Here is a 23,899-nt window from a genome sequence, read left to right as displayed (position 1 = left end):
CTTGTTTATGACTTTCCGCATCCACAACTGAACTCACTCAACCTGAGACTGTCATCAACACCTCCCGCCACACCCCACCCCCCCAAGAAATTTGTGGAGACACTGAAGAAGCCAAAAAGGCCATTGCTAATTCCTGATAATTCCATCTCTGCAATATCTCTGATACCCTCTCTCACCTGAAGAGGTTTCTCATCTGAAAGCTTCTCCCCACCCTCCCCAGCACAGATCCTTAATACCTTTCACTGCTACTGCCCTAGAAAATGTCCAAAGAGTCTCTGGCTTCCAGTGGATGTTAACCTTTCTCCATCTCCCTAATGCCTGTTGTGCACAACTAAAACCCAGGTCTTATCATGCTCTCTGCTGAAACCCTACCACAAGGTTTGACCATCTAATGAAGGAAGTCTGCATTTCTTATCTTTGCACTCTGCGCTCTAGCATCTGGCCAGTCAGCCATGATACAAGTTGCACAAATCAACTTCCTTTCCCAGCTGCCATGCTGTTCCTTCTACCCTTCCCTCTCTCTGAAATTCCCCTCCTTCCTGGGCTTTTCTCATGTCCACCTCTGATTCATACTTTGAGGTTTAGTTGAAATGTCACTTTTCCCATAAATTTTCCCTGATTCCTCTATCTGGAAGCATCTCCTCTGTGTTGGATGTCCACAGCATTTTCTCTATACCTTCTGGTAAATACCACTTTGTCCCTTGCGTGCTAGTTATTGTTTTACCTACTGCCTACCATCTTCTTGAGGGTAGGGTTTATATCTGATTCATCTTTGCATTATTCCAACACTTTTGCATATATACACAGAATAAACAGTAAAGTAGAATGAATGAAATTATTTTTTAAATGCATTTTGTTATGGCCACCAAACTGCCATTTTTGATTCAGGTTTGAGGCAGGCAATGGAAATGAATGGACAAAATTAAATATGTCTACATTTTCTTTCAAGAAACCCCTAGAAAACTGATCTAGAACATTACTGTAATTATCCACCCAGTTGGTGAAATTGGATTTGAGTCAGATAGCGGACTTCAAAAATGAAGGAATCAGAGATAGCTAAATATAGGTAAGCTTCCCGCTAATAGAGTTAGCTATACTCTTTTGGTGGTGTTTTATTTTTAGCAGATTGTAATAAAAAGCATAATAGGAATGACACCAGCATTGCTGCAAGAAAAATGAAAAAATTTCACAGGATTATCCTGGGACATAGAATGGAATAAAATACACAGTTTTTAACAGCCATAATAAATACAGAAAATAGCAAAGGGACAAGTTAATGATTTTTAAAACTCATCAGAAGAACGAAATCTATGAATTCCACTAGTCAGATGGTGTGTACACTTAGTAAATCTCTCTCTCTCATGCTTGTGAGATTCTAAAAATTATTGATTTTTTGGTTTCTATTACAGAGTGGATATAATATTGGGCACTCTTTTCAATATTTTAGATTATATATGGTGTTGCTTTAATTTTTGGATTCCATTAACTTTCTTGGAACATTTATTTTTAAAATATCTTTAGGGTTTGCCAATTACAAATGAAAAAAGAAAAAAATCAACTAAGCTTTATGTCCCCTCAGTTTTGTTTTATACCTTCCCATAGAACCTTTTGAGTTCTCTGGTTTTTCAACATGATAAAAGAAAGTTCAACAATTTTCTCAAATATTTTATAATATATGATGAATCTTAAATTCCAGGAAGCAAAATATGAACATTCTAAACTACTAATTTTAGCTATGAGGAGTTTTCACTGAAAAGGTATTATAGATGCTATGAGATTTCCATTCTGGAAAGAAATAGAGTCAAAATCAGGTTGCTGGGTTTTCCTAGAAACACTGTACTGGGGAACGTTGATGAGCTCGCATTTTATCAGTACCTGTGGCTGTAATCTTCAGTGCCCAGTTCCAGAATGGGATGTGGTGGTGGAGAAGGCGGGACCTCAGCCTCGGCCCATCCGTCACTGGGGAGGAATAGCTCTAAAAAACAAAGAACCAATGAAGCTGTGGTCAATGGGAGGCAGAGCTATTTGGTGCCTGGCTTTCTTTCGGTCCATCTCACAGATGCCATCTGCACCAACACATTAACCAACCTGAAATCAATAAGTCCTCCTACAGAACTGATTCAGGATTTGTATGGGAGCTAAGGCAGCCCTGGGTGAGGAAATCTAAGCCTGCTAATAGGTTTTTACCCTATTAGCAGCAACCCAAGGCAAGTCAAAACCGTGCACCCTGAATAGCATTTCCCAGCTACGGAAGGCTGACAGTAGCTCATGACGCGTGTTCTGTGGAAGATTAACAAAGCCATCTCTTTCATGCCTTAATGGTTTTGTAAACAAGACTCTCTCATGAATACGCTGGGTTATGTGGTGATTTAGGTATTTGCCTTAGTGACAAAAAGCACTTTAAAAAAAAAACCCCAAACATGAGATACTTTATATCTACTCACCATTTAGAGATGGTAGAGGGGAAAAAATACTCTTTTTGCATCTGTGCCACAATGGAAATACGTGGGTTTGAGGCCTTGGAAGCAAAAGACTAGGGTCAGACCTGGTTTTCTCACCTACTTAAAATGTACACTTTTTCAATCTCTTCTACTCTGGAAGAACTAGACATGTATCCTGAATCTTACTACAACCACTAACAAGCAGGTTTGTTGAGATCTTATCGTGTACCAGACATTGTGCTAAGCATTATGTACATTATGTCATCTGATGCTCATCCTTATTACCAGCACTAATGAACGTATGAAAAGCATGAGAGAGCAGCCTGGGGGAGAGTCAAGTTTGTGCAGCAAGGCCGCCAGGTCCCCAGTCATGGCTCCCACTACTCTGTGAACTTGGCCCAACAATTCAACTTCTCTAAGTGTTAGTTTTTGAAATCTATAAGGTGGGAATGAGAATAGCTTCATTAGAGGAATATAAGAATTATATAAGATGGTGCATATTCACACAGATTTATAAATGCAAAGTGCTAATAAGCAACTAAAAGATTATTCTTCTATACCCCCTAAACTCTACTGTGTATCTACTACAGTGAGAGATTTGGTAAAAGGTGGACCCTATTTGTTTTGATTGCTGGAACAAGAGAAAAGTGTCCCTACCCCTGTGAAATGTTGCTGGTAAAAGAACCTGCTTGATTTGCCCACATGCCAGGTGTGATGGTTACTTTTATGGTTAACTTGACTGGGCCCAAAGTACCCAGATAATTAATCATACGTTATTCTGAGTGTGTCTGGGAGGTTGTTTTTTGGGTGAGCTTAGCATTTAAGTCAATAGACAGAGTAAAGTAGATTGTCCCCCCATAATGTGGGTGAACCTCATCCAATCAGTTGAAGGCCTTAGTAGGACCAAAATGCTGACGTTCTTCTGAGTAGGAGAGAATTCTTCCTTCCTGACTGTCTTCAAACTGAGACACTAGCTTTTTCCTGCCCTTGGGACTTAAACAGAAATACTGACTCTTCCTGGGTCTTGAGTCTGCTGGCTTTCAGGGCAGGACTACACTGTTGTCTCTGCTTGGTCTTTAGCTTTGCTCATTCACCTTGCAGTTGTTGGGACTTGCCTGGCTCCATAATCATGTGAGCCAATTCCTCATTATATCAGTTATTATATGTTCTTACATATATGTCATATATATTATATATTATACATTATATTATATGTTATACGATGTATAATATAATGTCTATTATACATTAAATACATATAAATACAAACGCATCCCATTGGTTCTTCTATGGAGAACCCTGTTCCACACTCTGCTCCAGGGACTAGTAGGATACGGAGGTAGTTCTAGCAGTGCTGACATGTCCCTGGGTAGAAGGCTGGACGCAGGAGTTCTGATAGGCAGGGTGACCAGGGTACAGAAGCGTGGTGAGCGAAGGCAGTCAGCACTGTCCCCCTGCACTGCCTCCCACCCAAGTGATCTAGTGAGTTGGTAATACAGTGGCAATCAGGCAGCCAGAGACTTGCTGCGAGAAATAGAAGGATACACTGTAAACTGGAGACGAGGGACACATTGGGACAACATTTTCCACTGGCTCTAATCTCTCTACCCTCAACTTCTTAGCCCATCTTTCACACTGGTGATAAACACAGCCATGATCATGTATCCTTGGCCTCTCAGAAACATTTCAGTTGCACACAACAGCCTAGAGAATAAAGGTCTACACCCCTGGCAGGCAACGTCAGCTCCTTATCACACACTAGCTACCCAAGACTACTTACTGTTCCCCAGCCACAAGCCTGGGCCTTCTTGCCTCAGTGTGTTTGCTTACATAACTGCAAAATCCAGTCCCAACCATCAAAGTCCCACCCTTCTCTCAAGATCCACCTCAGTATTTTTATAACAGTGGCAGAGAATACTAGTGCTCACTCTATCTGTGTCCCTCCTTTCTTCCTGCACATACAGACCCCATTTCCCAGCCTTCTTTGTCCCTAGACTTGTTCTTGCCAATAGCATGTGAGTTGCTCTGGTCATTGACATCCCCAGTATCAGTGGTTACGAAAGGGTGCATTCTCTCCACCTGTCCCATCTTCCAGCTGCAAGGAGGAGGGGATGAGGCTCTAGAAAATGGCCCAGCTACCAATGGAAGGAACCCAGGTCCTCCATCACTGCAGGGAGCACAGCTCCCATCCTCCTGCTACCACACCTCACTGGGCTGTGCTAAGACAAGAAAAATACTTTCACTGTCTTTATCCCCTGATATTTGGGGTTTATCTATTAATATTATGGAAAATTACTCCATTTATAACATTTATCACATGCTGCTATTGCAATGAGCTATCAATCTATCATCTATGTATCTATATCTATTTCTCTTACTGGACTATGGAGAAACTCCTCCTTGTCCTCTTTCTCCTCTCCCTCCTCTTCTTCAGCATCTTCTCTGGATTCTTCAAGTTTTATTACAATTGTTACCTTTAGATTTTTTTTAGAGAGAGAGAAAGATTGCACTGGGGGGCGGGGGACAGAGGGAGAAGGAGACAAGCAGACTCCTCACTGAGCAGGGAGACTGACATGGGGCTCAATTCCAAGGCCCCAAGATCATGACCTGAGCTAAAATCAAGAGTTAGGTGCTTAACCAACTGAGCCACCCAGGTACCTGTTACCTTTAATTTTTATTTCGTCCATATGAACAATCTACATATTTTTAAGTATCTATAGGTACAGAGGCAAATATCTTCTTTGTTGACTCTCTATCCATGGTATATTTTTAAACATGTTCAGGTGTTATAAGGAATTTTTCTTTCTCTTGGCCCAAACATCTCTATTAACCCTCTATCAGTGTGAAAATACGGAATTCTTTTCTCCAAAATATAATATTTCTGGATTTCATCACATGTACAAGGTTAAGTTTTGATGGTCATCCTATATATATGCCTGTGAATGTTGACAGTGCAGCCTCAAGTAACTACTTCATGACCCAATAACCCTTATTTCAATCTTTTTATTTTATTTTATTTTATTGTTGTTACTTGTTTTACAGACTCCATCCTGCTAGGGTCAGATCCGAAAAGAAGAGTGAAAAGGGACTGCAACTTTAGACAAGGGCTCAGCGGGCTATGGCCCTGGTCCAAAACAAGCCCGCCATTCGGTTTTGTACATAAAGTTTCACTGAGCAGTTATGCTCATTCTTTTCCTACTGTCCATGGCTGCTTTTGGACTACAGCGGCAGAGCTGAAGAGCTGAGACCGAGATCCCCTGGCCTGCAAACCCTAACCTATCTGGCCCTTTACAGATAAAATTTGATGACCCCTTGTTTTTGATTTTTTTTAATTAGAAAAAATTTTAAAGCCTATTCTTGAGGGCTATAACAGCATTGTATTCTTTTTTGAAACCCTGATGGTGTATTCTACACAATGGAGGTATCCAATAAACATCAGGCAAATTGAAAAGAATAATTCAATTTCTGATCACCACTCCACTCCAAAGGGAATGCCTTACGTGCTACAGAGGAGTGGACACATGCTGTTTCCCCAGAGAAGGCACATTAGGAATAATTATACATTATGTGTCTGCCCAAAGGACCCCAGGGAACATGGATCCAGTGAGACAGGACACACAACCGAAGGGGTTTGATTTGGGGTGGGGATGGAAGTCCTCCAGGAGCCCTTCCTGGATGGTGATCCTGAGCAGACTTAGGGCAATGGGTGACTCACACATGGGGCTGGGGTGCAGTAGAATTGAGAGGGGAGGGGAAGCAGGAATAGAGCACAAAAGGGGGAGACGAGAGCAATGAAAAGAGAACTAATAACAAACCAGAGGCAAATGGTGCTTATTACTATTACTTAACCATTACTTGGCCACGGGTGAGATCTAGCAGCAAAATTCTTCAGAAAGTACAGTGTTGGTATTTCATATTCTTTATTACCATTTAAATGCTTAATAGGATTTTATAACTAAACTGTTGGGACACAGCCCCCATCCTGACCCCTTACCACTTGGGGCACCACACTCATTTTTCTGCAGGCATTGCTAGCAATTCTCCAACACAAATGTGAATTTTCTGGTGTTACACTTTCTACAAACGTTAGTTCTAAAAATGCCTTTTCCCTGTTACAGCTTGACAGGAGTATGTGTATATATATATAAAAAAAATAACCAAGGAACTGTGGGTGGTATGTACTATTATTACAAAAATAGAAGGAACCCAGCATATCAACATTGGATTTTTAAATATACAAAGGAAAGGAAAAAGGGAAGAAAAAAGAAGTGACTGTTTTGGCTGTAAAAGTTCCTTTCCACACTAGACATTACATTTTGTCAACTCAGTCTTGCTTTTCTGAAGGGGCTCCTTAAAAAACTTGGTCATGTTGAGTCAACACTCAGGTTTCACGAGGCTTACTGGCCTCTTGCTACCTCATGTGCAACTGAAACTCAGAAACTCTCAATGGTTCCCAAAATTTTAAATGTTTTTAGTATGACAAAGAGATGATGATCATGATATTTTTCTCCAGCATCATGTTTACAAATTCTATTATATATATTCTTACCTCTAAGTCAATAGGCTTACATAAAAGTAAGAGAATTTCATCTACAGGTCTCTTACGATTAAAATTTAATGAGTCTATACCTTGGTAGGCCTAATTCTTTAACTGAATATTGTATAACAGATCTACAAGGAAATAACAGCAATAGATTTTTCCTGCTTTAAAGAAAAATAATGTTCAGCACAGTCCTTCTTGAAAGAACTGGATTTTTTTGTCACCTTGGAAAACTGACACGGGGAGAGGAAGTACAGCAGGAACCTTGTAGGTAGCTGACCTGCATGGTTTTTCACTGGTGTAAAATGTTGTTCTACCTGGAGGTAAGTCTCAAGAGGAAGAGAACAGACAGAGACTCCCAGTGGTTGTCTGTGGCCACACGTACTCAAAGGACCTAACTGTTCAGTGGAAATACAAACTCAAAACATTCTATTGAAGTTTCAAAGAATTATGACATTTTATTTTTAGCATGTGCTTTGACCGGACTCTATTACTTGAATTTTTTTCCGGGTATATCCTTACATTTTAACTAGTTCTATAGTTTCGTTATTTTGGCCTTTGTTGGTCCTTCTAGAGATACTGTCCCATTTCCCTATCTCGATGTCCTCTAAAAATACTCCATGTAATTACCACTCCAGTGTCAATATTTTATAGTTATTAAAAATGAGGGGCTTCTGGTGGGCGTAGTTGGTGAAGTGTGTGACTCTTGATCGCAGGGTTGTGGGTCCGAGGCCCACGCTGGGTGTAGATATTACTTAAAAAATAAAATCTTTAAAAAAAATGAAACAAGATAGGGGATAACATGCCCACTACTCCTTTGGATGTCACTGGTATAATTAGGAATAAAACCTTTAACTTGGATTGTCACTGTATCACATGTTGCTTGAGAATTAAACGCCAATCAAATTATGTAAAGCCTAGATATTTTAATACACATGGCGATGTTCTTGATCACTATATGGGCACGGTAGAGAGAAGGCTGTTCTAGTCTGTGGAAAACTTGCTGTTCCTTCCCCAGATTCTCCTCCTACTGTGATTTAAGGTCTCAGAAAGAGATCTCGCTTTGTCAAGACAAATTTTAATTTCTTAAAGAAGACGAGAAAAGACAGTATTTTTTTTTTTATCTGATACAAAGTCAAGTGAGCTTTTAATGACACTCTTGGTATCAGGTGAAAGGACTTCAACAGTTTCAAGAGACCAATGTAAGACAAGGTCTGTGCTGTGCTTTAAGGAGTGAACTTGAATCAGAGAGATAGGGGCTGAATCCAGGCTCTGCACAGATCAAGAATGTGGTCTTGGGTTAATTATTTACTCTCTATTTCTTCATCTGTAAAATGAGGATAATAGTATTACTCACTTCCAGTGTGCATGTAAATTGCTTAACACAGACTCTAACAGACAGTAAACACTTAATAAATAAATGGCCACAGCTGTTGCTGCTACTCTCACTAAAATGGACTAAGTCAGAGGAAAAAAACGGCGTCCCATTCTGATGAAACAATTTAATTCTAGAGGAATCTGAGAGGTACAAGCCTGTTCTGATGGCGTTCTCAGAGTTTAGAACTTGTTCCCATGTAGTTAAATTTTGGTAACATCTTAAATGTAAATAAGGGATCGATTACATAAATAGTGCCTGCATTCAACAGATCACTATGCAACCACTAGTAGAAGATAATAAGGGAAAGACAATGTAGTAAGGGAATAATAAGAGCATTCCAACTGTTACACAATGGTCTCGGTTCATGGTATTTACCACACTCTTCTAGAATCTGTGAATCATGTTATGACCATCTTATGGCTTAATACTAGTCCATACATTTTTTTTAAGTTTAATAGTTATTTACATTTGGTAACTTCCAATAATTAAAAGATTGTTAAAAAAAAAAATAACAGTTTGCCATTTTGTTTCTCCATTCTGCCATTTTGTTTTTGTTTGGCTTATTTCACACATCATCCTCCGTGTTTGGGGCAGCAAGCATAGAAACTGTCACTTAAACTGGAGGCGATGCCAGGAATCTGCTTCACAACTTCTGAGTCAGCTCTCCCACCCATCATCTCTCCGTGTTCATGACTCAGAGTAACAAAGCCTGCACTTAGTGTAATTAACTTCCCTTAGTCCTTTTTTTTTTTTTTTTAAGATAGTCTTGTGTTTTCTCACGCCATTTGCAGTAGATGGAAATGGACAGACTCTTACCTTTCTGTTTGTCTTGTGAACTGTAAGTGCCAAATGGATGCAATGAACTATTATCATTTCTCCTGGAGGTGGTTATAGCGTTTTGACAATTCTCAAAGCATGGCTTAGAAAATGCCCCACACTCTGCAGGCTCCTAAGGGATAAAAATAAAAATTACATTTGCTTTTTTAGTATGTTCGAACTTGGTCAATGAAAGCAAAGTAGGAGAATGATCAATTTATGAATGATCTTCCAAAAGTCTACTGCATGTACACACTCAACTGGAAAATCAAAATGGCCTTATCAGTTAAAAGATCTTTGAAGACGAAATACAAAAAATACTGGCAATGTGGTGCTAAGGATTGGGAGTCCTCATAGCCAACACCAAAGAGGATTAACTTTATTATTCTTTCCCCCACTTACAAATGGCTTCTTTCAAATTTTCTTCCATCTGGGAGTACAGCTTGTGACGGTGTCAATACAAGAATAACGGTCCATGCCAAGGGTGTTTTTCTGCCAACCAGCTGGTTCCTCTCTCTCTCTCCCTCAGCGACTAAGTGCATATGCTCTAGGACAAGTCAGAACCTAAGCAGGTTTGCCACTCAAATGCCATGAGTGTATCCCACTGCAGACACTGGGTCTGTTGGCCAGAAGCTAAAACAAACTCTGTGACAAGACCAGACAGTGGTCCTCCTGAGCTTTTGCCCACTTTTTGGTATTTTCCCCTCCTATTTGGATGTTGACAGCCTGCAGACAAATTCATAGTGTCCTCAAAATGGCTGTATCCAGAGTAACAGGCCCACAAAGCATGTTGCAGGGGTGTGAAGAGGTAGCGGCGGGGGGCCAGTTTCAGAGGGCTCCAGGTGTTTGTTCAAGAGGACTGAGGCACACAGAACTGGGGGCTGCTCTTGCTTAGACTGTGTGTCTTTCTAACAGATTTCAAGGAAGTCATGTGGAAGCCATCTCACCGTTGTGCCCCTGACCATTTGTTTTTGTTTTGTTTTGTTTTTTAAAGATTTATTTATTTATTTGTTTGACAGAGAAAGAGAGAGCACAAGCTGGGGAGTGGCAGGCAGAGGCAGAGGGAGAAGCAGGCTCCCCGCTGAGCAAGGAACCCAATGTGGGGCTCGATCCCAGGACCCTGGGACCATGACCTGAGCCCAAGGCAGCCACACAAGTACTGAGCCACCCAGGCACCCCCCCTTGACCATCTGTGAGAGGAACAGGCCACATACAGAACACAGATCTGATCTCCAAAAGCTCTTCACTTCGGAGCAAAGCATTTGGCCCAAACAATTTTATTATACTTTCCTCTCAGTTCCACAAACTTGGTATCCTGCTAAACAAAATATTTAAAACATTCAATTTATGCATTCTTAATAATTAAAATATTTTCAGCTGCTTAAGGTCTCCTGGCTTCTTGTCGAGGCTTATAACACTTTGCCCACACGCAGTGTTACCCTCTGCCTCTGTGCTGCTAGTCAAACCAGAATCAGCAAACTACTCCTAAATTAAAGCCAGAGCCCTGGCAGGCAGGAGAGGTAGGACTGACTGCACATAGCCTTGTGCTTTAACAACAACAAGAAGAACAAAAAAAAAAAAAAAAAAAAAATTCCTCTTTCCCAGCTCTTTGATAAATGACACAATCGATATCCCAACAACTGATCAGTAACCAGCCTAATTAAAGTATTCAGCCTGTAAAAATAGGGCTGTCGTGGAGCCCTCCATTAGTGTCCCAGCCAATAAAAAATATAATGGATTTTTAAACATATTCTGCTTCTACCAAGATGAGCTTGTAGCGGGGAGGGAAATGTTTTGGGGAAGGGGGGAGAAAACAGGTCATAACCCATTTTTTAATACTAAGTCTCTAGGCTCAAATAGAATTACAATTGAACCTCAAGCTCATCCTTTGAAAAACATGGTTCTGTTTAAAATGATTTTGATTCCATCAAGGACTCATTATGTATTCTTCACGAGGTCCTCATCAAAACTGTTTACGTATCTTGTACATCTGGGTAATGTGGGAAAATACTCCAACAACTATATATTTTGACTTTTCTTAAGTAGCTTCTTCAATTTTTTTTATATCAATATAATGTTCAAGTAACCATTTTAGTATTCTTGCCAAATCTAACTAGTTGATTTGCCTGCATGTAGGAGCAGTGCTGGGACCTTTTTCTCGGTGACGCTGCCTTTTTATTGTACCTGAGGGTGACTGCGGCCCCACAGGAGAAGACATCACAAGCAGGAGTGCACCACATACGCTTCGACACAGTCAAACACAGACTGGGAGATCATATACCTGCAGATGGGTTTTTTTGTTTTTGTTTTTTTTCCCAATTTAATAAAGATTAGTTGTACATTAGAGGCTGCTGTCTTCATAAGACAAAAACGCTCTTTAATCTTCGTGGGTACCACAGAGATTCCCGATAGCTGAGAGCATCAAGTGCCTGCTCAGTCCCCATGGAAAGCATGTAAATATTAGGGAAACTAAAAAGGGACCTTGTTTAAATGTCCTCATCAAAATTGCTTTTTGTCCCATTTCTTAATTCCCAATTAATTTCCTAGTGAACTGTATTAATAAAACGCTTCTGAAGATGGGCAACAAACCAAAAGTTTAGTACTTTCTTCTGATGGATTAATTGTCAACCCACCTCAGAGTTGGAGAGTGGAAATATGTGCAATGAAGAAGAATGTAAATGATAAAACGTCTCTAATAGATGAGCCCAAATACAGAATGTTTACCCACCAGGCATACGCCTGCTTTAGAGAAAGACATGAAATTAGGAAAGGGGAGGGGTAGCAGACATAAAATGCCTAACAATCGTGTTCGTTTTTTCTTTCTTTCTTTTCTTTATCCCTTAACTTTTGCTATTTGCAACAGGTGTGGGACTCTACAGCAGTGCCGTCCAGACTTTTCTCTTAGTTGAAATGTCTTTGTTCCAAGAAATCTTAAGGGAGACATAATACACAGATGCACAGAGGGGAGGCTTAGGGGCCCACGGGCCATCCTTCACACCTATCCCATCCAACTGGGTACCATGAATCCCAAGGCTCTAGAGTAAGAATCAAATTAAACCAGAAAGGAGCCAATTCCATCATGGATGGAAGCAACAGATAAGGGTTTTATAACTATGTACATAAGTAAAATCCATTAAATATTCATGGAAGCCTCTCTGTCACTTAAGCAGACACAAATGTTGAAAACGAGTTGGCTCATTATATATAGTCTCCAGTAATTGGCCAATTTACATTTATTTAACATTTACAAGGTTATGTACAGAAGAGTAAAAAGGTACAGTTACTCTCTTCCAATAGCTGATAATGTAACAAAGTGAGATATAGTTTATAAGTTTACTACTTCAGCTGACCCTCTCAGATAAAGTAGGTCTCAGATGCATCTTTTATTCATTCATTCGACAGTATTTATTAAGTGTCTACTGTGTGCTGGGAAATGAGGATACATTAAGGGATAAAACAGACAACAGTATCTGTCATCTGCAAGTACTGAGCACCCAGTTATGTCTTCATATAGCCAGAAAATGGACAATCTGGGACTTTTACTCAAGTAATCCAAAACTTTAGAGCCTAAGCTTTTAACTACTATGAATTTCAACTACCTTCTACTATTGTTTAATTTGAAAAATCCTCTCTTTTTTTATTTTTAAGTTGAACATATTATTAAAACTAATATTTCATGTTAGTGTGTTATTAACAGTATTCTATGTTAACTGCCTTTTACTGTAGTACACAAACATTACTTGTCCTCAGAGAATATTTGTGTAATGTGCTCATGTTTTTCTTAACTATGATCAACTGTTTTCTTCTTATCTTTTCTTAAAATATTTTTAGGAGCATTTAATAATTATTTTTCATATATAAGAGAAAATAATGTTTTAGGAATATTTTATATTATAAATATATTAATATACTTGTATAATTTAATAATATAATTGTGTAATATAAATGTAGTATAGTTGTATGTAAGTGAAATGTTTAGGGATATCAGCATTCAAGAATATTTTATGCTTACACTTCATGGGTAGGCAGAAATACTTCTTACGTTAAAAAAAAATCCCTAAAAAATCATGATAAAATACTGTAAAAATACTTATTTAATTAAAAAACATTTATTTAATAACATGAAGCAAGCAGCTTGCTTAACAGACCAAATTTTAAATTAGTTAAGTTCCAGGTCTGTATTATCCATGTGAACATTTTGGGGGAAAATGTACTGCATTATAACAATCTTCACATTAAGCGCTGTATACATCTGATTAAGAACTTTCTAAAGTATGGACACTATAAGCACCTCAATCAAAAAGTATATAAAGATGCTACATAGTTTAATAGTTTATTATATGAATGAAGCCAAAGCTCTAGAAATTTCTGGTGGAAAAAAAACTGGAAAATATGGACCTGTTACATTTGAAAAATTCTTCCTTTATATGCACATTCTTATACCTTCTAGTTACACCTATAATATACAACCATGTGTTTGCCGCATAAATCCATCAGAGCCCTTCTGGGGCATATTTTTCCAAAATTTCAGAGTAAGTATGATACTAAGGGACAGAAATTTGCATATTCTAGGTGGCCATTTGGGCAATTTGCTGAGGGAACTAAAGATATGCATCACCTCCAGTGGTCTCTCTGGTCTCCGCAGAATCACCAATTGGATCATCCCTCGAATATTTCCTTCCATGGACATTGATCGCCTTAGTGTCTCCATAGCTTCATGGTTGGACTTTCCCAAAAGAGATTCCCCATTAACGGCAATCAGCTGGTCATTCATCCGCAGACGACCATCCTAGGGCAGAGGGAAGAAAAACAGTATTAAATAGAGAAAAGTATGGTGATGATGGATAGCTGTTTCAGAAAAAGTTCAAGTTTAAAAAGAAAAAAAAAAAAACAACCTAGCCATTAGGAATGATTTATTTTCTATGGCAGAACAAGGTTCTGGAGCTTATCAAATAGTCACAAATACTAACAATAATGAACTGTGTGAAAGTATGTTTTTGAAATCTCAGAGTCCCAAGCTGCAATAATTTAGACATTTGTATAATATCTCTTACCTAAATCTTTGGCAAGCATGCTAACCTAGCCTGATTCTGCCATTTTCTCTGGCAGGGACCATACTGGCTCATGGAAAGGGGGTTTGGAAACAAAAGGAAGTAGTCACATCACTTGAAACAAGGGCTTGCATTTGCAGGCACAGAGAGACATTATGCTTAAATGTTGCATGCTTGACTGTGGTAATGTGTCTCCTAGATCTTACCGCTAGCTCTGTTGAACTGTGCTGAAAAACAAAAAACAAAAAACAAAAAAACTCATGTAATTTTCTCTAATACAACCAAAAAGTTGTAGCTAGTAGCTAGTCTGCTAGTCTGCAAAAGAACACAGAGGTGTGCGGTGAGGGTGTCTTCTGGCTATGATGTCTTCTGGCAAAAAAAGCGCGACAAAGGAGATGGTCAAGATTTTTTTGCAAGGAGGCTCTGACAGATGAGTACTTTTACCCAGAATCTTCAGGAAACCACATACTACAAAGTGCACAGAAGCTCAACATGTGGATCGGCAGCCTGGACTCCAGTCTGAATCACTTCTAGACACTAGTCATCTTCAGTCAGAAGCATCACACAAGCTAGAGACTAGGGTGCCATCTCTGCCAACAAAAGAACTTGGGGGGGGTACCACAGTGCCTTTCCCCCACAGGCAGCCTTGAGGGAAAAATCTTCAAAATACTGACAGTCAGATTAGGGACATGCCTTAGACCTGTTTTCACACTAGGGTAGAAAGTTCTCACTACGAGGCACAGGCACAGTTTTAGGAATGTTATGATGTAGGGGCATCTGGGGGGCTCAGTGGTTAAGCATCTGCCTTTGGCTCAGGTCATGATCCCGGGGCCCTGGAATCGAGCCCCACATCGGGCTCCCTGCTCTGCGGGAAGCCTGCTTCTTTCTCCCTCTCTCTCTGCCCCTACCTCCGCTCGTGCTCGCTCTCTCTCAAATACATAAATAAAATCTTTTTTTTTTTTTTAAAAGGAATGTTATGATGCCACTGCAGCTAATAATCTTAACCAAAATACCGGGAGGTTTGTATGACAAGTTACCTTCCTGGAGAATTCCTCCATGAATCATCTCTAGTAATTCTCACAGAACTCAAGAACTAGAACAATGCTTTTATTCACATTACAGATAAGGAAACTGAGGCAGGGAAGGGCTGCAACTTGCCCAGGTCACAAAAGCAAACCAGAGACACAATGACCCCAGTTCTGATATCATGCACTTTGGCTCTTCGGTCTCCCTACTAGAATTCTCTTTGTTATTTGGTCTCTAGACTACAGTTGTACAGCTCTAAAATAGGAAAGGAAAATACTGAAGAGCTTTTATAGGAGTAAATATCTGGGATCCATGTTCAAGTTAAGAGAATAAAATACAAAAGAGTAAAACTTCCCTAAGAAATGAGAAAACCAGGCATACAATGAACAATAGGAGCAACTGTGCAGCTTTGGGAGAGAAATCCTGCAGACAAGTTGATAAACTTTGACTAATTCGGTAGCAGATGGTCAGAGGAAGTTCTTCCGCTGACAGCAGGGGAAAGGGCGAGTGGTGAAAGCTGCTCTGGAGAGCTAATGCCGTGATGGAGACGCACTGCACGTGCCACCTGCTGGTGAGGGCGCGTGGGCTTGCAGAGGCTGCCCAAAGGACCAGATGCTCCTGAGTGAAGAAAGTGGGATGTCAAAGCGACGAGATCGATCCAGAAGGGCGTTCGATCAGAGCTGGAAAACGTCTGAGTGGACTGCCTCCACAGAGCATGATGTCCCCTCCCTTCCTCTTGTTTTCCCACTCCACTTAACCTTTACCCTAATTTGGAACAAATCTGGAAATGAGATTTACAGGAAAGGCCAAACAAGAAAGAAATCTCTCCATTTCTATGATCTAATTTTGAGTGGGGCACAGAAAGACTGAGGTTAAGGTTACACAGAACAGGGTAAAACAAAAAACAACCTTAATGGTTTAGTCATGTGAAGTGAGACACAACTCGAGAAATCATTCTGGTTTATTTTGGCCTTTAGTGGAAGGAGGACTAATGGATTGAGTCTTGAGAAGGAGGCTGGGAGGGTCACTAAAAATCGGATGTAAGATTTTTAAAGAGGAGGAGGAAGCAGAAGAGTTGGATCAAGATCCTCGCCCTGTTAACAGGAAATGAGGTCTAGCATTGGATTTGCAGAGGCTTAGTCTTGGCAGAACACCTCTTCCTCTATGATATGAAGAAAGATAAAGATTGAAGCTTTATGGGTATCTCTAGGATGGAGGAAATAAAATCTGAGTGAGATTCCACCTGGTAACCTCATGTGAACCTTGTCTGTAAAGTATGGGGCAAGGTCTATGTGAAGAGGTAAATAAGAGATAAGGAGATATAAGGACTTTTTTTTTTTGATAAAATAATCTCTTACGAACAGGTACTAAGCACAAACTTTCATTTCTAGCTACATTCGAAGTCTCAAGCACACAGACCACTACATTGAAGTAGAACATGTTTGCTGTATCCAAGTCCCAAACAAAAAGGCAGGTCAGGTCACCCTGGGGCAGTTGGGATTTTTTTTTGGAAGACATACACATTTATCACAAGCATCACTGGAGAGCTGTGGGCATGATAAAAATCCACACACTCTCATTTTCAGGCTTGGCTGGTCTGTTGCTCTTGGTGTGTGCTTTCTCTGTATAAGATAAATGATGGGTAATTTCATTAATGGTGATGCCAGTAAGTGCCATGTTGTCCTAACATTTAGAATATAATCACAGAACTTAGAGCTTGATAGGTCCTTCGAGATCATCTTGTCCAACCTCTTCTGTACAGATAAATAATGTGATGCTCAAAGAGGATGCAAAGCCATTTGTTGAACTCATCTTAAGAGAAGGCACTTCCCCATGGGCTGGGACTTGCTCAGCTAGTTAGGGTCAGAGCTAGATCAGGAGAGCCCAAGTCCTGGCTTCTTAGCATTCTCCATTCCTAACCATTCTCTCTGCTACATAGATGATGGTGACTAGTTCCTAAAGAAGTAACGCTTCAAGAAAGAAACATTCCAAACCGGCGAGGACAATATGTCACCAGATGTCTCCTGGAAGAGAGCCTGATACAAAATCCAGAGTCAGATGGCAGAAGATATGGTGACTGGTGCTTGTGCTGGGGGATGGCAGGACAACTGTCTTCTTCTGCAGAAGCAGGAGACAATTTGTTCACCTCTCTAGCCATAAGGACATAAATGCATACCCATGTCTGGGCTTGATCAAAAATGAAAGTGATTCAATGGGAAGCTCATTAAATATCTCTAACTCGGACTTATTAAATATCCTTCACAATTGTATATGCCCATTGTGTATGCTTTGGGATAATTTTGACCAAGAAAAGCACTTTTTTATGGTTTTATCTTTTTCTTTTAATACTATGTTTAAGTGCATACTTAGACATGAGAATGCTAACTCTCATCAACTCATTTTATAGAAGTGATTTCAACTATCTGGGGATAAAACTCAGTAATTTTAGAATATTTATTTCCTTGTAATTTGGGTCATGCTTGTGTCTGTTAAAGAAAAAAAATCCCTTTCTGCTATAGACTGAATGCTTGTGTCCCTCCTCCCCCACCCCTCTTCCAAATACATATGTTTCAAATATGTGAGGTTATTAGGAGGGAACCTTCATAAATGGGATTAGTGCCCATATAAAACAGGCCTGAGAGAGATTCCTCACCCCCTCTGCCATGTGAAGGTACAGAAAGCAGATGGCTATCTATCGATCTGAAAAGGGCCCTCACCAGACACTGTATCTGCTGGCGCCTTGATGTTAGACTTCGGCCTCCACAACTGGGAAAAATAAACTTGTTTTCTATAAGCCACCCCATTATGGCAGTCTGCTGAAGCAGCCCAAGCAGACTAAGACACTTTCCTTCCTATTTTACTGCCATCAGGCCCCTAACTAACAAGACTCCTCACCTCTGGCAACTATACTCTTCATCTCTGGTCAACCCCATAACCAACTCTATCCATCCTCAAGCAGGAGGGAGTAAAGGAAGTTCCCCAAAGAGGAAGGAGAACAGAGTAAAGATAAAAAGTAACTTCCTTAGGACACCTAAGGACAAATAAAAACTGGTACAAGATTTAGGTCTTCTCCATGTCCTGGGATTGCTTCAAATCTCATCAGCCCTAACCCAGTTCTAATGCAATAGGATGAGTGGCCCAGGAGACAAGATGTTTGAGAATTACCGTCTCCCTTTTACTAAGCACCTAACATAGGCCAGTCTTTATGCAAATGTTTTGTATATGCTCTCTCATTTTTTTCTCACGACAATCCTGTGAGAGAAATACTATTCTCCACTATTTAAGAGATGTAGAAATGGAGAGTCAAAGAGATAAAATGATTTGTCAAAGGTTATTGGCATGGCTAGGTGTCCTTGTCTGTGAGTCAGACATGTACCTGTTATGCTATGTTGCTTCTAAGATCAGAGTTCTAGAGATGATTAAAGACATTACAATTATTAATGACAATAATTATTTAATGAGTTTCTTCTTTGGGTAGTCATTGTGCTAAGCCCATTATGTACACTAGATGATTTAATCTTTACAACAGTCCTATACATTGGGGACTGTTGCCCTCATTTTATAAAAAAAGAAACCAAGAATTAGGTCAGTTAAATGCATTGTTACAAGTCACAATTCTAAAGCAGATTTGAACTAGGACTGGGTCACTGTGAAGGCCATGTTTACAACTATTTTGCTAGGGATTCTTGACTTTTATGGACTCTTAGATTCCTTTGAGAATCTAATAAAGGCTACAGATTCTCACCTCTTAAAAATATTTACACCACAGCTTCTCCACAGCTGCACATTTGGACCAGATAATTCTTTGTAATGGGGGCAGTCATATATTTTTGTAGGATATTCCATATGCCCACTGAAGTATATCCACAATTTCCAGGGCATCTAGTGACCTTATATTTCAGCACCTGTTGTAGTCAATGGTGCCCGGGTACTACCTCTACGATGATTACTGGTGACGTTGTATGGCTTAATCCACCTCTTTTGGCTAATTTTTTGTAAGGTCCCTTTACCTCTGAAGTTCCAATGAACACAGAATGGAGAGTAAGGAAGCCTAAGCAAAGAACTAGCCTCTGCAAAACATGAAACAAGCATGAGAGAGTGGGCTGGCTTTTCTTGGGAGTAGCTGGCTGGAACCCAAGGCCACTCCGCATTAGGCCAGGGTGTTGAGAGGATTAATCATGACCAGATGCCGGCTCCTGCCTCTGCATGTTTCTAATGGGCCCTCAGTAAAGGCTCCTGGGATATTATCAACACCCAGAGCCCAAATCCCAAAGCCTGACTTCAGACTGCCGAGCAGGATTTCCCTAGAGTGGGCTGGGACTCCAGGCAAGATGACACCTGATTGAAGGAAAGGATTGTCCTGAACAAATCCTTCACAAGGCCCTAAAATCATTCCATGACAACATCTGCCTACCATATTTTTGCAAAAAAAAAAAAAAAAAAATCCAACCTACAAGAGAACTTTGCATTCCAGATTGAAATCATTTGACTTCATTTAAAAACAATAGCAATGAAAGGAAAAGAATAAATCAAGATTTTAAAATACAGTTTTTAAAACAAAGAAGGGGAATAAAGAAAGCTGGTAAGACTAGAAGCATATATGTTCTTGTCTTGAAGAGTATCTACCCACATTAATCAACATTTTACATCATCTGTCCTAACACAATTTCAACCAATATGAACAGAGCCAATTCTTCCCAAGTAAGAGTTCTATTTTCCAGGGACAAGACATTGTATTCTGGGGTAGACACCATGGTGACATGGCCTGTATTTCTCCTTCTGTCCAAAATGCCCTTTGCATTCCTACTCACCCACTGAATATCTATCTTTCAAAACAAGGCTCAGCAATTGCCTTCCATTCATAGATTTCTCCATAGAGAGGATTAACTGCTCCATCATCTCAACACCTATGATACTTTAATAATATTCATCTACCATACTTCTATCGTATGAGAGTTGTTCATATTTTTAACTTATTATGCCACCAACTTCCTAGATTATGGAATGAGTTGTTTTAAGTTCCTGATCTCTGGTCTATACTATATATTGCAGAACTCACTAGAGATGCTCAAGAAGTGCATGCTAAGTCGAGTCACTTGAAAAACCTTTCATTCTGGTGCTCTGGACCTGGTGTAAGTTTCATCTACAATGAACAAATGGTTTATGTAACAAACTGTAACTGTGAGAGATTCACGAACCCAGGCTGGCCTGAACATGCCATCACATGTTCACAGAACCTTTAGACTTCTAGAAGTGAAGCTGGATTACTTCCTGTGTACTGGCCCAATAGTCACTTCCTCAATGACTGTAAAATTTAAATTTACTCATTTAATTCAATATTGTTTTAAAAGCTTCACTCCATTATTATGTAGCAAACTGGTGAAGTCTCAGGATTATACCATTTACTTGGTATTTGTGGTATCTGAAACTGTTTTTGCCAAAGAAAACAGAAGAATATTATTTAGAACGTCAGAATATATATATAATCAAAACCATTCCAATACTTTCAAAATGTATTATAATTCTTTCATTTTAAGCTCCCTCTGGAAAAATGCAGGGCATAAATATATCCTAACTTATAGACTCTACTACACTCATTACCGATTCTTATAATTTCCTCAGCAAAAAAAGTTTGAGAAGCACTGACTTAAAGAGTTATCACAAATATTCCCTGGACTACTACGCAGTAATAGAATTTTGTGCTTATCTGACACTTCTGCTTCCTGTCATTTCAGCTTCCTCGCCATATATTCTTATCTCCTTCCTGATTTTCTGTTTTTGGTTTACTTTGGCCTAGGAAACTGGATAATAAAAAGCTTATTAAGGCATATGTGTTTTACATGAGTTAAGAAGATTCTGCCATGAGTGCCTAACCAGGCTAGAATCTGAGGCCTTTTCAACTTACTGAAAATCATCTTATTTAATTAACAAAAAAAAGAACTATATTCTTGTTTGTGCTAAAATTGCTTAAATTCTTGTCACTGGAAGAATGGGTCCAAAGCAAAGTACCAAGGACAAAACTTGGATTATGTTATGAATATAGTTATATATATGAATATATAAATACATATGATAAATATTAAAAATATATAGTAAATATATATAAATACATATAAGTTTTCTCTCTCTCTCTATATATAGAATATATATCTATTCTATAAATACCCATAATGAAGGTGACTATAGCTTTACAGGTGAAAGGTACATCTTCAGAGTCAAAGTATCATCATCATGGTATATCAACTTTCATAGAATATAGTTTCCTTTTTGATTAAGACTACCAATTCTTACAATTTCTTTCAGCCCATGGAGATAATCATGGAGTCCAAAATACACTCCAAAATGATGTAGGTTTCCAAAATTTTATCTGGCATGGTATGGATTTCTTATTTGATTTCCATGCATAAAATAAAAATGTGTAAGTGATAAAGATCAGCAAGAAAAGCAACGATTAATTAGCTGATATTGTGAGATTTTAAAAATAATGTTATAGTACCTCTTTATAAAATAGTTGCTACTGGAGAGAAACCATTAAATGATGAACCTGACTATCTGAATTAACATATGCCAACATTTTTGGTTTTTTTAATAAAGGGAAATTGGGTTAAATAATTAGCATAACAATAGATAATATTTTTCTCATGTTTAGGTTAATAATTTCATTTTTAAGGTAAAATTCTTATTGGATATACAGTGACTATGAATTTTTCCAGGCAAAGTTCCTGCTTTTAGGTATGCATAAAATGTATCACATTTTTGTGGTCAGGATGAAATGTCAGAGTTTGGCTTCCCACAGTTGAGGATCTGCAATGGAGCGATTGACATCCTTGAGTGTAGGGTCTGTCGGTCAGAGGTAAAAACCTGGAAGACGTGACTGCTGGTAACAATTGTTATGGTTTTCCACCAGCAGAAAACATTTATCAATTTTAAGAAGAATGGGTAGTTGAAGAAATCATGTAACATTTAGTGTTCCTTAAGAGCTATCCCTTGTAACTTCCTTTGAATTCATTAACTATAGATCCACCACATGATTTATAGATACCAGTAGAGATAGAGTTGGAAATGACTCACACTGGGAACTCCTACCGGACTCCTGTTGAGTAGCTAGACTGCCGCTAACTGTTCCAGGTTATGAAGAGACATGAAGATTCAGGTTCAAGCACTATATTCCCAGAAATTCTGGAACTGTGTATATTCACTCTAAAAATTCACATTTTAGTCATTTCAAAATAGGGAGATTACTTGTATTAGATCATTTTTTTTCTTTTACCTCATCCTAAATAGTGTAGATTATGAAATCCTACCTCTCTTAGAGGGAGTATTCCAAATTTCCTAAGCACACTAGAATCAAATTACTTAAATTATGTCTATTTCATATTCTGAGTGCATGCATTTGCAATTAGCTATGTCAGGCATTTTTCTTTCATTTAATTTCATCATCATCGAGTAGTATTTATTAAGCACAAACCTGGCTAATTAATTTTCTAGAGAATAACAGGTATTCTTAAATCCATTCTATTTAAGAGATCTTAAATAATCTGACACATGATATTTTTTCCCTTAGCAAAAATTGCCTTTAAATTTTAATTTTTACTTTATTATTTGAAGGTTTCAGGAGGACATAGTCTACTCCCAAAGTCTGTATATTCAAATAAAAAATGTCATTCAGAATTAATATAAGATTCCATGAGATTTTTATTCTTACTACAGCATACTAATATTCTATCTCAATTTTTTAAAAATATTACTCTTCTAGTTATTTTTTTTCTTAAAAGTGATTTATTTTTAAGGTAGAAACTAAGAGAAATAGGCAGCTTAAGTTATTATAATCATTAGATGTAAAAATGCATTTTTTCTTAAAAATTCAGTTACTATAGTTCATGAAAAGCAAAGCAAAAGAAAGCCACTGATCTCAGAATTCAAAATGTTTAGCCAGTGAGGATGAGAATATTGAAGGTCTACAAACCTGTCGTCAAGACGTGTGTGCTTTAGTGGAGGAAAGGAAAAGCTAATTTTTATGTGGATTTGGGGAAAGGAGAGTATTCTTCTCAAGGTACTTTTTTTCTAACTGCAACAGAGACAATATTCCTTTTCATTTAACAATAATCACACCACCACATTCACTTTAAATTCCAATCACAGAACTGGAATTTTAGAAAAGCATCCTCAAGAACCTCATAATGCCACTCAGGTCTTGGTTCATAAGACATTAAACCCATAGACTTCTATCTAGTATTTTTGGGTTCTGGTAGCAATTACCCTGTACTTTCAGCGGCCAATGCCCAGTAAGAATGACAGAAACTAAAACGGAACTACAAACATGCAATGCCTGTTACTGTTTAAGCAAACTGGCATCAATACTCAGTCATATTTGGCTACTGAGGTCAATGGTCACTTTGTACTTTGAAAAGCAGAGCTCAAAATGATGCTTCAGAAGGATCCACCAAGAACTCCGTGGGCTGAAGGGGTCTGAAATGGCAGATGTTGTGTCCTGACACAAGTGGGGAAGAGTTCTGGGATTTACTTCTTGATATGCAGAGTGGAATTTAAATATTAATGAGATTATGCATTTGGATAACTCTGAATAGTGTACAAATATTGTTCAGTTTGCCCCTCGAGTGAGAGGAATTCACTTCCAAGAGGGAAT

At 38.8% G+C, this 23,899-nt stretch overlaps 1 protein-coding gene across 5 annotated transcripts in view; it reads right to left on the bottom strand.

Annotated features, from left to right (window-relative positions):
• Positions 1-23,899, bottom strand: part of PARD3B (par-3 family cell polarity regulator beta) — a 1,000,807-nt gene that overhangs the window by 378,932 nt on the left and 597,976 nt on the right. For all 5 annotated transcript variants that reach the window (XM_064586958.1, XM_064586957.1, XM_064586959.1 and 2 more), the window contains 3 exons: positions 13,794-13,964; positions 9,176-9,308; positions 1,876-1,975 (listed from right to left, as the gene is read on the bottom strand). In XM_064586958.1, coding sequence (XP_064443028.1) covers positions 1,876-1,975; positions 9,176-9,308; positions 13,794-13,964 — 404 coding nt within the window. The remainder of the gene's footprint in view (positions 1-1,875; positions 1,976-9,175; positions 9,309-13,793; positions 13,965-23,899) is intronic.

This window comes from Mirounga angustirostris, unplaced genomic scaffold (assembly GCF_029215605.1).
Source record: "Mirounga angustirostris isolate CCGP_5_RB_7025 unplaced genomic scaffold, mMirAng1.0.hap1 SCAF_3, whole genome shotgun sequence".
In the NCBI taxonomy this organism is placed as follows: domain Eukaryota; kingdom Metazoa; phylum Chordata; class Mammalia; order Carnivora; family Phocidae; genus Mirounga; species Mirounga angustirostris.
Note: the sequence above shows the minus strand (reverse complement) of the source record. Positions and strands in the feature narration are given on the sequence as shown.